Genomic DNA, 14,497 nt, shown 5'->3' on the forward strand with positions numbered 1-14,497 from the left:
TTGTAAGTTTTTAAGCTGACCTGAGTGATTAGGAAGAGTTAAGTGGTAACCCTTAACTCATATTCATCACTATGAGAAAGACCCGAGAATACAGTTATGATATGTGACAAAAGGTTGTCAGGAAATGGCGATAAGAAAACAGTTTCCACTGTTGAGTCAATAATTAAGATGTTTAAATCAACTGGAGATGTTAACAATCGGCCTGACAGATGATTTGTGTCTGTATTGATCCCACACGGTGAGGAGGACAGTGTGAATGGTCAAAGAATCTCAGAGGATTTTTGTGAATATTTGGAATAAAAGACCCAGAAGATGACCAGCAGATACATTTTTACACATTCTGTTTTGCTCAAATGAATCAATAGTGCCAATGTTAGTGGAGAGCACTGTATATCATATCACTTTGTGTTGACTTGTGTTGTGCTATATTGTGTAGAAGTGTTGAAAATGTTATTTTTTTGAAGATCTGATAAATGGTGATACACAGTCTCTTTTCAGCTCTATACCAAGAGAAAAGTGTTTTAATTCCAGCCGTGAAGATATGTACTGAAAGCCTTAAAGTGTAAAAGAAACCCTTGCGGTAATGCAATCTGAACACAGGAATGCATTAACTGCAGTCTAAAACTGCCCATGTAAATATTGGACTGAACACATGTTGGGTCAGACTAGCCAAGCAAGATGGGTTGTATATTTAACTTAACATGCCAGCTCATATTGATAATTTCCTGGGCAAATTTAACCTCATAAATAGTTATTTTTATATTTATTACAGAAAAATCTGTATGTATAATTTCTATATATAGTTTTCTCACTGATAATCCAGTTTTATCCAGTTTGGCACAGATAAACCAGCAGTGGGTTATTTTGATCTTGGTTTGTTTGTGAGGGGGTTTATATGGTTTATACTGTCAGTGACACTGATCTACTTACTAACTGCAGCTGTGGAAACAACAACTACCCAACACTGTGAAAATAACCCAACAAAACTGCCCAATATACTCAACCCAGACAACATTTGAAAGCTTTTGAGATTTAGTGTCAACCTCCCCCCCCCACCCCACACACACACACACACACACACACACACACACACACACACACACACAAAACTCGATATTTGTGTTATTTGCTTCATTTGCTCGATTTCAGAATTTTACAGTTTTGTTGATAAATTGGTGTACACGTCATAGTAAGACCAAACCTTGCACTTCTTGAATTCAAGCCGATGAATACAGGCCATTTTTAATCATAAAGCTATTTTTAGTGTATGTGCGTTGTTAAAAAAAGATGGGTCATTATTGAAACACTTTCTTATTTCTTTACAAACCCACTCCTGAAATAAAATGTTCAAAAACTGAGAGCAACATTAAAAAACAATCATGTTTTGTTCACCATGGACAACAGATTGAGATCATGTGCCTCACAGCCAATTTAAATTGAAAAGTTAACAATATAAAACACGTATATCACGTCTGTGACCCCACAATAATCCCCATTAACTCTTGGCTAACGGAAAACACAGTGTGTGTGTGTGCATTTATTAATCACGCCAGTAAAGCAAAGTAATTACTGTTCCTTTAACCATGTTATTCCTTTTAATTAGATTTTTGTAGCAACTCAAGAAACAAACCTTTTGTGTTTGTCTTTGCTGAAGGATCTGGGTGGCATGAGTCCTCCGCAGAGAAACTGGAAAGGGATTGCGATCGCTCTACTGGTCATTCTGGTGGTCTGTTCTCTCATCACCATGTCTGTGATTCTGCTGAGTTCAGGTAAAACAGCTCATCCATCTTCATGTATCTTACCAGGGACTATTTCATCATCACTCATTGGAGTACTTTTCTCTAAGTTTTGACTTTTACTAACATGTCATATAGTCCAAACCTGCAACCTTTCTATAGCTCAGATTCATAACCATGAGGTCTCCAGCACCCTGTCTGCTGTTGGTTATTTAACATCTGTCCATTCCATTACTGATACCCATGATTCTTTTGTCTGTTTGCGTGTGTTTTTGTGTGTTACAGCGGACATGCTACCCGGTAGTGACACCAAACTGACGGTGGAGGATCTTTTCAGCAGTGATTTCTATGTGCATGACCCTGAAGCGCACTGGATCAACGGTAAGACAATATCAGCACACATCATTAAAGTCTAATGGATCTCATACATTAATCATCTGAACACGTAAGCACTGCTTATCACAGACGCTTGTGTGCTTTATACTTACAAATGATCGTTACTGCAGCTGATACCACACGCCAAACCTCTGTCATCCTGTCATACCATCATGTAGTCAAACTTCAATATGCACCATTTCTCAAAACACAGTGCATCTGTAAGTGGAGTGTGTGTTTAAAGTGTCATGAAATCCCCTGTTTTAACACATGTCTGTTTATAGCAAAAGTTTGGAAAAATGTGAAAGATCACATCAATCGTCAGAATTATTACGCTTTGAGTTCACAGTATCAATGTTTCCCACAAATAAACACAGGTCATTTGATGTCTATGATTACTGGTAAATACACATATAAATGACAAGCCGTTCATATTTGTACTATTAAAAATAAATGTCAATGCACTTTTGCATTTTAAATAACTTTTGAGACGTTGATTCACAAATATAAATGGTTTGATTGTTTAACATACAGTAATCATGGATAGTGTTTCTGGTGCTGTTGTACCGCATCTGGTGCTCATCAGCTCTGCAGTGGAAAACATGAAAGTCTCTCGTACTTTTGGCCCATGGAATTTTTTCCTTGTGTCCATCGCCTCTGACAGGCTGAAACAAGCGCCCCTCTCATGAATAGTATGAAGAGAAACCAAAAACGAGTATGTGCTCAAATCTAAAACATATATCTCACATCCACGTGACGTTTTCTCAATGTTGATTTCAAACCAGAAAGAGTAGCCCCCCAAAAATTCCAAAATTTCCCATTGAAATTAACATTTTGAGGGAGAGATTTTCATAAATCAGTGTCCTGCTCCCACATCACCCACAAATGATAATTCTCTCATTATTTACTCACTCTTATACCATCTGAAACTCATATGACTTTCTTTCTTCTGTGAAAACACAAACAAAGACTGATCATATGACTTCCGCAGACATGTATTAAACCACTAGAGTTGTATGGATTACCTTTATGATGCCTTTGTTAGCTTTTTGGGGCATAAAAGTGTTGAAAGACCCCATTGACTTGCATTTTATGGATATGGATATAAAAACATCATATCTCCATCAAAACATCTTTGTTTGTGTTAAGTGAAAGAAAGAAAGTCATGCGAGAATGATCATTTTGGGGTGAACTATTCCTTTAAGGAAAACAAGAGTAATCCACAACAGTTATTGTCATGTGGACTGACATGTTCACACTCGTATAATTAAAGCTTATTAAGCATACACATCTGAATGTGACCTCCATAAAAACACTGGAGTTACACTGATGCCCGATATGACAACAGTATTTCACAGGTGCTGGCATTGTGTGTGTGTCTGAGTGGTAGATGTGCTAGTTGCTATGGTAACAGGAAGGGAGAAGGAGCACTCGGGTCTTACACTGGCGGCAGCAGCATGAATATTTCTGTGTGTGCAGTAGAATCGTTGTGTGTTTATCAGTGTGTGATGTTCCTCACAGCTGCAGTTTTGATACATGAAAATACAGCTGAATGTGACTGAAGCATCTACATAAAGACCCCCCCCCCAATGCTGCACAACACAACAGTGTCAATATTTCATACTAGCTCACTTTCATATTCTCACCTCAGAAATGCTGCTGTTGATGGTTCAAGTAACTGTTGTACAAAAGTGTTTTTCTTCTGTAACTTCTAAGCAAATTTCTCGGTTCAGTTCATCTTGTGCACTTTATATTTGTGCCTTGAGCTCATTGTTCGCTGGCCACTAGCAGACAGTCAATGAAACTGACACACACACACACACACACACACACACACACAAACACACACACTCAAACACACATACCAACCACACCAACCACACACACACACACCTGTTCTGTAAATGAGGCTAACACCTGGAAAGCAGGCTAGCTGTTGTTTTGATCTTTTCAACATGAATTTGAGCATCACATCTCTCTGAATCAATTCTACTGAGACATTTGAATGTCGTTTCCGCAGGATTATTCTTTCTGCTTTTACATTTACATTTACATTTACGCATTTGTCAGACGCTTTTATCCAAAGTGACTTACAGTGCCCTTATTACAGGGACAATCCCCCCGAACCTGGAGCTAAGTGCCTTGATCAAGGACACAATGGTGGTGGCTCTGGGGATTGAACCAGAAACCTACCAGTTTCGTGTTTTAGCCCACTATGCCACCACAAAACCCTCAGAGTTTTGTTCCAGTGTAGAGTTCCTCACTGAGAACTCTATTAATATTTTAGAGTTCGGCTCTTAATGTTCCTTCTGCTTTTCCTCACTGCAGTCATTAACAGTCAGACAGGAAATGTACCTTCACATGCCTCAACCAGCTTATAAACAGACTTAGTGAACATGAAACAGATGATTGAACAGTAAGAGCGCTAACATCGGTTGAACGTGATTTCCGTCTGAAACACTTAACTTCATCATGTTGACTGAGGCTGTGAATCCTCTCTATTTCACTGTTTCCTGTTGTTCAGCTAATTCTACACATGACAAGAAATACAGTACTTCATTTTCAGGAAAGTGAACTCATGACATATCAGTCAAAAATCCATCAAACAATCAAGCTTAAATTAAGACATTTTGAACAATAACACACATTTGAATGTAATTACATCAGATTTAGGTTTGCTAAAAACAAGAATTTCTTCATTAATCTTGTTCATTCATTTACTTGAGTTTTCTGCCTTTTGATCTTCTATTTACACCAAATAAAGATGTGTTTTCTGTCAACTGAGAATATGTAAGATTGTAAAAAATGAGAATCCATTATAGTTAAAAGACTAGTATTCCACATGATGTTCTAATCATCTGTTGTACTCACAGATATATTGACAATCTACTCATCTGCATATTTTCCAATTCTCTCATTGTATTAATCAACACCCCCAACACACACTCGCTGCTGCACTCTATTCACACTGTACTCATACTTTACTCACACTTTACTCACACACTGTCTTACCTTTTATGTTTTATCAGAATCTGAAGTTATCTACAGAAATCACAACGGACATGTGATCCGGTTTAACATCCTCACAAACGAAACAGAGATTGTGCTGAAGAACACCACGTTTGTGAGTACAATCATTCATGTATCCGTGTAGTTACTGTGATTTGCCTTTGCAGAGCAGTATAATGCTCACATGGCAAATGTTAATATTCTGTAGACAGTTTAAAGAGTGAGAAATACTTTTGAAATCACATATATGTGATCAGCAACCTACATACTTTATCAAATGACTTTAACTCCTTTACATTACAAACATTACAGTATGATTTATGTAAATCTGTTCTATACAAATAAAAATGACTTGTGGTTCCAAAAGTTTTTACAAAGCTGCATCACATTGTGACAGATTCATAAATCAATGTGCTGCACAAACTGTTAGTAGTCATTGTTCAGTGTGGACGGTCATGTGTTGATGTGTTCATATATACAGACTTCTGATGTCAGAAAGTTCAGAACGAGTTGTTTTAGCACTTTAGTTTCTGGATTGGGGAGGAAACTATGAGTTCTTAAAGTTACAGTATGTTTTCATAGTATCAAGCTCTTTTATCTCAAAAGGAAAATAAGATTTTGTGATATAATGAGTCCTGTAAGTTTTCATAATGATGTGCTGTAGTTCAGAGCAGAAACTTTGGAACATCGAACACACTCTGAGCTTCAGTCTGTCATTTCAGGAATATGATTGGTCCCATGCAGTATGACATCAGAATGACATCATTCATGACATTTTTTCCAGGATGCATTTAAAGCCACCAGATACTCCATCAGTCCTGACATGAAGTATGTGCTTTTTGCCTACAATGTCAAGCAGGTATGTTTGTCTTTCCTGTGAATTTAACAGGTATGTGGTGTAACAGGTTTAACAGGTAGAAAAGCTCCTCTTTGTCTGTTAAAGATGAGGCATGAAAATGTGTTGTTTGAGTGATTTACTCATATCATAGTGTGATGCTACACAACAACACCAGAGCGTGATTACACACACATGAAGCGTGTTTCCGTATTCATTCATGTGATAAAGATTGATTCTCTTCTGTCAGAGATGACATTCAGCCCAGTGTTCAAACCCGAGTTTAACTTCAGACTTTAACACCCCCTCTTTAAATTCACCCTGTTCTTTGATTAAAAAAAACACAAGTATACCAAGCTTTTACTTTTATAACAACTTATAAAAATGCCATTATATTGACTAGACTGCTCATTACTGTTGCCCAGGTAACCATTTACACAATTACTTTTCATGCCAATTGAACTGTGGACCAGGAGCTCATGCTGATATGATGCTAATGTTTGATATGATGTTTAAAGTCATTGAAACAGATTAAGCAAGAATCTTTCATTCTGTTATAAATGTATTTATTGTTGATTATTTACATATTTGTTGGCTCTTTTACTGTGTAATGGTGTAAATTAAGGCAGTTATGTCATTTGAATCTTTTTCAAGTATGTCTCAGTTAATAATCTTTTATTTTTCTGATTACAGGTTTACCGGCATTCATTCACTGCGTCCTACATTATTTACAACATTCACACCAGGTAGCATAATAACAGAACAAATATACAGAGACTAGAGATGTTTTTAATGTGGTATAGAGAAGACAAACCCTTGATTTTGGTTGGCTGATACTCACATCTTTACATATGTACCTCATTTCCATAGCCAGTTTGTAAACGTGTTTTAACATTAAAGAGAAATGGTGTAACAGTCTTTGTGAAAAAGAAAAGTCTCAGCTTTATTGGATTAAAAACCTCATGAGATCTGTCATCTGTTGAAGGTCCTGCAGGTGGCTAAGACATCTTTAATCCAATAAAGCTGAGTGCTCCGCCTCTTTTAACATTCATATATTCATCTCAATGAACACTGACCCATTGATCACAGACTATTGGGAACAATCCATTGGGTTAGATAAATACTGTAAATATACCGTTGCATTTAAATGTCAGCTAACTGTCTGTGTGTGTGTGTGTGTGTGTGTGTGTGTCTGTAGGGAAGTTTGGGAATTGGATCCTCCAGAAGTGTTGAACTCTAAACTTCAGCACGCTGCATGGGGCGTTCAGGGGAATCAGCTGGTGAGATTCATCATTTAATAATTACCTGCAGTCATAGAAACATCCACATTAAATATTAATGCTGTTAATTACACTCAAACACTTTTCAGTCATGACAACCTTGAAAGATTTAGCATGTTAAAGTGGGGAGTACTGCAAGAAAATACACATACATACTGAGTTAGCATGTGGACATGCTGCTACACAATTAGACATCACAAACGATTCCCTCAACAAAGAAGATCTATCACAAGACTTATGTACTGCTGCTGCTCCGAAGAGCCATGTACACCAGGTTTATGTTAGCTAATGGCGTTATGCTAATGAGCTAAATATCTGAGTGTCTCGGCCTGCTTAGCCAAATAGTTTAAATGCTAGTGACCTAACTCATAATGTGTACCTCAAACAGGAAAGCCCAGAGATGATTTAACTTGGAATTTATAAATTTTTATTAGCATTTCAGCCACGGGAAAATGTCAATGATATCAACAACATTCACCTTATATTTACCTCAGGAATATTATTCCGATGTCTATAGTTTGTTAGCTTAATAAAATGAACTGGAGAGAAAGGAAAATTAATAACATTTTAAATAGCATTACTGTCAGAGGTGCGAAAACAGATGCGGAGTGGATACAACTCATTTTAGAGAATTTAACCGCTTCAGTGCCGGAGGATGTGTGACAACTCTATAAATAGCCCCTGTGTGTGTGCCGAAGTGTAAATGCATGGATGTGTTTTAATAATGTTTTATGAGCCCGCATTGATGTTATATAGACATTAAATTAATGAATGTGCACATGTGCGTACTGAACGTGCAATTGTAGTGTCCCTGCATTATATATTTTTACTTAAACTGTCATTTATGTCTTTATTATTTACTATATGCTGAAATAAAAATTTTTTTTTTTGCATTCTTCACAATCTGTTTTCTCAAAAACAAGGTTTTATGACAGCCAACATTTAAATTATTATATCTCTGAAATGGTTTGGGATGGAAACATAAAAAATATTTCATTAGAAAGCCGAGACATTCCTTTTTATTTTAGTGCATAAAACTCATACTGTGATTTGGGGTCAGTGTGACTCATATATAATATTTAAATATGTTCATAGCTACATACGTATCTGTACACGCATTGTCATTTCATTTATAACATGATCTTTTTTTAATCAAATGATTTATATCATGGGGGTACTGTGGTTGTATAAGTGCATAAAAACCATCTGCGTGTGTGTGTGTGTGTGTGTGTGTGTGTGTGTGTGTGTAGGTGTACATATTTGAGAATAATATTTATTATCAGTCTGATGTGAGGACTAACTCTCTCAGACTGACATCATCAGGGAAGGAGGGCGTCGTCTATAACGGCATAGCTGATTGGCTCTATGAAGGTGAGAATTTGCTCTTATATCTCTCTATATGAGAAGATGAAGATCACATCAACACCAGTCGACTTCACAGAGAAACAGAATGTGTGCATGAAATGAAAAACTACTCATGCTTATTAGAATTGAATGTGTTCTGCTCTGCAGATGATTTTTAATGACATTTTAAATAACACTTCTTGGCAACAGGGTTACAGTTCAACATTTCTGTTCAACACACTCTAGATGAAGATGAAAGAGATGTGTCCACTTCATCTAACTGTGTGTGTGTGTGTGTGTGTGTGTGTGTGTGTGTGTGTGTGTGTGTGTGTGTGTGTGCGTGTACAGAGGAGGTCCTACACACTCATATAGCACACTGGTGGTCACCTGATGGAGAGCGTTTGGCGTTTCTGGTCCTGAATGACAGTCTGGTGCCAAACATGGTGTTGCCCACTTTCACTGGCTCTACTTACCCAAAGGGCAGGCAATACCCATACCCGAAGGTAAGTTACTTTACTTGACCTTAGAGACTTCACTTGCCCTGACTCTGCCTATCAAAATTACTGTTAGTTGGCAAACATTGGGTTCATTTAGCAGAGATAACGTGTGTATGTATCCAGCCGTCTCACTTCACTGATGTAGTTCTGGCTTCCATTTGTGTTTTGTTTTTTGGAAATTTAAACACTTTAAATTTGGGTGCATCCAGGGAGCATCCAGTTGCCAAAAAACTTGGTACAAATTTTTTATGTTGACATTTTATGACAATCATGTGAACGTTACTGCTACTAGTCACTTTAATCGAATCTCCTCCCACTGTTGTTTTAAATGTGTAGACAGAGATATATTTTGACACTGAAGGCACATTTAAATTAAAATCTTTATATTAGATTATGAAATTTCAAAGAAAGTGTCTTAATTTAATGAATGAAAGCACAAGCACATTATTCAAGCAAAACATTTGAAAAAGTGTTATTATAAAACAATAGATCCAGTGTCGAAAAACATGCTGTATTGTGACTGTTTGTGAAGCGTTTGAGTGTGTTAGTGTAACTCCACATCTGATAGAACACCTGTGTGTGAACTAACTTCATTTATCCCCTTAAAATCACCAACACATCAGTTCATTCAAAGTCATTGAGCAAAAATCTCTAAGAAAAGTCAAGTTAGTTCCAGCAGCATTTGAGACAGACAGATGACATTGAAAAATTTATTGGGGACACTTTTTGCCAAATTTTGTTTGTCTTCTGCTTTAGGCAGATAGATCTAATTACATTTTCATATGCATTAATAGATTTATGTGTTCACGTGTGTTGTTTTTTTCAGGCAGGGCAGCACAATCCAATGGTGAAACTGTTTGTAGTGAATCTGTATGGACCGACACACACTCTTGAACTCACACCACCTGATGAACTCAAACTGAGGTACTGTGTGTGTGTGTGTGTGTGTGTGTGTGTGTGTGAGAGAGGTCTGTCATGGAGACTGCAATAAGCCTCCTCTCTCTCTCTCTCTCTCTCTCTCTCTCTCTCTCTCTCTCTCTCTCTCTCTCTCTCTCTCTCTAGGGAGCACTATGTAGTGATGGTGAAGTGGATCAGTAAGACTAAGACAGCAGTGCGCTGGTTAAACAGACTTCAAAACGTCTCTGTTCTTACTGTGTGTGACTCCACCACTGGAGCCTGTGTCAAGGTACACACACACACACACACACACACACACACACACACACACACACATGTTGGTGCAGCTATCATTATGAGGACTCTCCATAGACATAATGATTTTTATACTGTATGAACTATAGATTCTATCCCCTAACCCTAACCCTACCCCTAAACCTAACCCTCACAAAAAACTTTCTGCATTTTTACATTTTCAATAAAACATCATTTAGTATGTTTTTAAGTGATTTGAATTATGGGGACACTAGAAATGTCCTCATAAACCACATTTATAGCATAATACCCTACACACACACACACACACACACACACACACACATACAGTATTCACACACACACTCACATATACAGTATACACCCATACACACACTCACACTCACACACACACACACACACACACACACACACATATACAGTATATACACACACACACACACACACACACACACACACACACACACACACACATACATACAGTATATATATATATATATACACACACACACACATATACAGTATATACACACACACACACACACACACACACACACACACACACACACACATACATACAGTACAGTATATATATATATATATACACACACACACATATACAGTATATACACACATGTACATATACATGATGGTGGTGGTGATGATGATGCTGTTTATTTTCAGAGGCATGAAGAAACATCAGAGGTTTGGCTCTCCAGACAGGTGAGTCTCCACTAGACTTCTGTTGTTCACTGCAGCTGGATTCAGATTCAGACACACTGAGTTTAATGATTCTATTTTCAGGAGATTTTTCACAGTATTAACACATATGGTTCTATGCTCCAGAACCAGGAACCGTTCTTCTCACGAGACGGCAGCCGATTCTTCCTGACAGTTCCAGTGAAGCAGGGGGGACGAGGAGACTTCCACCATGTGGCCATGTTCACCTCTCAGGTACAGTTGAACCATAATAAATACAAATAAATCTATACATTTCTAGCATCAGTTTGGACTAGAGAGCTGAGGGCATGATTAGATATTTTGCTATGTAGAGTTTAATGCTGAGGTGTTGTATTTCTGTGTCGTTTGTTTGTTCAGGTGCGAACGGATCAGAACGAGGTGCGTCATCTTACATCGGGTAACTGGGAAGTGACAGAGATTCTGGCGTATGATGAGAACGCACAGAGCATGTGAGTCTAATCAAATCATGACCATTTTACAATGCAAATTCATTTCAATTTGATTTGTATAGCACTATTCATAATTAAAATCATTCCAAATATTTTATCCTTCAGATTACAAGAAATACAAAACAGTTATCAATGAATTTAGGACCTTGTTTACATGCTACATCTTTATGGCTCTCCTACCTGTTAAATATCAAAATACGATTATCTGCATCCTATTTACACCCATGTCTCTATTAGCCAGGATAGAAATTTCTACCAAAAATTCGGTCTGTTCTCCTCAAGGCAGAGAAAAAGCGTAAATGGGGTCTTCCATGTGAAATATTGAAATAACTCTATTGCACAATCACAGACGCGGCAGGTGTACGACATATCTAACATTTTAAACCATTGTTTTCAATGTACACACACCACCTCTCAGCATCCACCGCCGGTGCCCAGACACAACTTCGGGGTTGCCTTAAAATTCTGCTGTGCCACTCACATAGTTCTCCATTAAATTACATTAAATTTGACCCAAAATCATTAAGCAACATACATTGTTGACTTTTACATTTTCCAACGAGTAGTACTTTAGATTCACAAAACGCTTCATTTGTCACATTATATTGTGAATGCAGCGATTAATTCAAGAGAGAAATCAAACAGTAGTGCTGGGTAAACCAAATCATTTAAGTGAATCGATTCTTTCGGACAGTTAATATAAATGAACTAGTTCAAATATAAGATTCACTGATTCACTTGAGCCTCACTTTAAAGTTATTTAATGCTGTTTATATGTGTTTTTACAGTATATTCTGTTTATATTTCAGTTAAGTATATAAAAGAGGCTGTTTTCAAGAATGATTTTTGATGTATAGTGTTAGTATTTATGTTCAATTTGATGTTCTCACCCCATTTGTTTAACGCTTATGAAAATGTACCATGGTTTTACTATAGTAATACTGTATTGTAGTAACCATGACTGCAGTAACCATCAGTGATACTTGTAAGGGAATATAACCCTAATTAAATATATAACTATCAGGTGAGAATTAAATATCATCTAAATAGCTTCAGTGTAGTTAGCTACTTTTTGTTAGTAACTTGTAGAGTAGATACCAACTTTACAGTCTTAGCTTGACTGTAGTTTATCCACTTTAAGAGTAACTCAGTAGATACAGAAGCTTCACCAACACTAATCGTTCAGCATTGTTTTTAATGCAACAACCTGCAAATTCATTGACGTCACTTTGTTTATTCTTGAAGAAGTGCAAAACCTTGGTCTGTAACTTTCATCTGCACAAGTTCAACTATAAACCTATATTAATTGTTTTCATTCAGATATTTCCTGAGTACTGAGGGTTCCCCCAGACAAAGACATCTCTACAGGTGAGAATCTGAAATAACAGATAAATAAGGTTAATGTCTTTTGGCTAATGTCTTGTTTAAAGTACAGTTAACAACAACTGATCAACAGCCAGTGCCTTTTTTGAAATGATATGTTCAGTAACATTTTTCCAACAATGTATCCTGATTGAATGAATTTGATGAATTAAAGTGTACACTTAAATGATTTAAATCACTGAAATATGTCATTATAAAGAAGGAATTGTTAAACAAGTAATCAGGCCTCTGATTGGTTCCTTTTGTGTGCAGTGTGTCAACAGTGGGGTTGTTTCCACGGCGATGTCTGACCTGTGAGCTTAATAAAGCTCACTGCACGTTCTTCAGTGCTGTTTTCAGCTCCTCCAGTAAACACGTTCTGCTGCACTGTAAAGGTATGAAGACACTTGAAGACTGAGCGAACAGAGAAGAAGCCTTGATGAGTGTGTGAATACTGTCATTCTCATGCTGCTTCTACAAATCCATCTAAACTATGTGCAGATGATGCTGAAGTGTGAAAGAGACTCTTGAATTGAAATAGTTTTGGATTCTCTGCAGGTCCTGGAGCCCCAACAGTGATCATACACACATTGAACACTGCCAGTGAGTATTCATCTAAACTGTCTGCCAGTCAGCCATTTCCTTATTTCAATAGATCAACATTTAATCAAAGTTATCTCTCATCAGATTATTATATCCTGGAGAATAACTCTCTGCTCAGAGCTGCTCTCAGATACAAGAGAATCCAGCTGACGGAGTTTAGAAGCATCCAGACGGATCACTTTGGTAAAGTACCTGACAAACACCACCGAACAACTTCAACACTAATCCTGAGCTGCTGTCGAGAGTGTGAGGGAATAATAATAATAACAATACGTTTTATTATATAGTGCCTTCCCAAAACCCAAGGTCGTTTTACAGAATCAATCACAACAAGAAATAATGTGTGTGTGTGTGTGTGTGTGTGTGTGTGTGTGTGTGTGTGTGTTTGGCAGTGTCACACACACTGATGTCCTGTGCTGAACTGAAATGTGTTTAATATCTTGCCCTTTAATAGATTAGTGTTGTTGATGTGAAAACTGTTTCTGCAGAGCTGCCGCTGAAGATCACTTATCCACCCGATTTCTCTGAGGCCCGCCACTACGCCCTACTGCTGATGATGTAAGCAGATGTGTGTGTGTGTGTGTGTGTGTGTGTATATCAGTCATGTAGGCAGTTTCAAGTTCAGGGGTGTAAAGTAACGAATTACAAATACTCACATTACTATAATTAAGTAGTTTTTCACAGAAATGGTACTTTTTTAAGTAGTTTAAAAATGTTATACTTTTACTTGAGTACATTTAAAGGGCTGTAACTGTACTTTTAATGCACAATTTTCCCACCGTCTGTGTTCCTACTTCCCTGTCCTGATTTTATTTCTATCTATCAACATGATTGGCTAGGGAGAGTCTCCTGACTCCCATCAAATCAAATCACACGTAAAAAACTTGAATGGCAGCTGTAGATGTGATGGATGTGCAGGATGCCTCAAACACTGTTGAACACCTGAACATCACGGCCGCACCTGAAAGGGATTTTCACAGTGATAAAGGCCAGTTTCTTGACTGTGTCATGTGAGTTTAACTTGCTCAAGCCAGATATCAGCATTATTCCTGCCTCTAATTTGAAGTAAATTTCATATTTCTGCTTACTAGAT

General features: G+C 37.4%; 1 protein-coding gene across 2 annotated transcripts in view; it reads left to right on the forward strand.

The window, feature by feature from the left end:
• Positions 1–14,497, forward strand: part of LOC127446979 (inactive dipeptidyl peptidase 10-like) — a 61,454-nt gene that overhangs the window by 36,142 nt on the left and 10,815 nt on the right. For both annotated transcript variants that reach the window (XM_051708394.1, XM_051708395.1), the window contains exons 2-19: positions 1,655–1,769; positions 2,022–2,117; positions 5,141–5,235; positions 5,905–5,979; positions 6,649–6,701; positions 7,154–7,235; positions 8,486–8,606; positions 8,928–9,082; positions 9,903–10,000; positions 10,139–10,262; positions 10,934–10,972; positions 11,096–11,203; positions 11,348–11,439; positions 12,760–12,807; positions 13,075–13,196; positions 13,360–13,404; positions 13,489–13,587; positions 13,893–13,962. In XM_051708394.1, the coding sequence (XP_051564354.1) occupies positions 1,655–1,769; positions 2,022–2,117; positions 5,141–5,235; positions 5,905–5,979; positions 6,649–6,701; positions 7,154–7,235; positions 8,486–8,606; positions 8,928–9,082; positions 9,903–10,000; positions 10,139–10,262; positions 10,934–10,972; positions 11,096–11,203; positions 11,348–11,439; positions 12,760–12,807; positions 13,075–13,196; positions 13,360–13,404; positions 13,489–13,587; positions 13,893–13,962 (1,637 nt within the window). The remainder of the gene's footprint in view (positions 1–1,654; positions 1,770–2,021; positions 2,118–5,140; positions 5,236–5,904; positions 5,980–6,648; positions 6,702–7,153; positions 7,236–8,485; positions 8,607–8,927; positions 9,083–9,902; positions 10,001–10,138; positions 10,263–10,933; positions 10,973–11,095; positions 11,204–11,347; positions 11,440–12,759; positions 12,808–13,074; positions 13,197–13,359; positions 13,405–13,488; positions 13,588–13,892; positions 13,963–14,497) is intronic.

This window comes from Myxocyprinus asiaticus, chromosome 10, assembly GCF_019703515.2.
Source record: "Myxocyprinus asiaticus isolate MX2 ecotype Aquarium Trade chromosome 10, UBuf_Myxa_2, whole genome shotgun sequence".
Classification (NCBI taxonomy): domain Eukaryota; kingdom Metazoa; phylum Chordata; class Actinopteri; order Cypriniformes; family Catostomidae; genus Myxocyprinus; species Myxocyprinus asiaticus.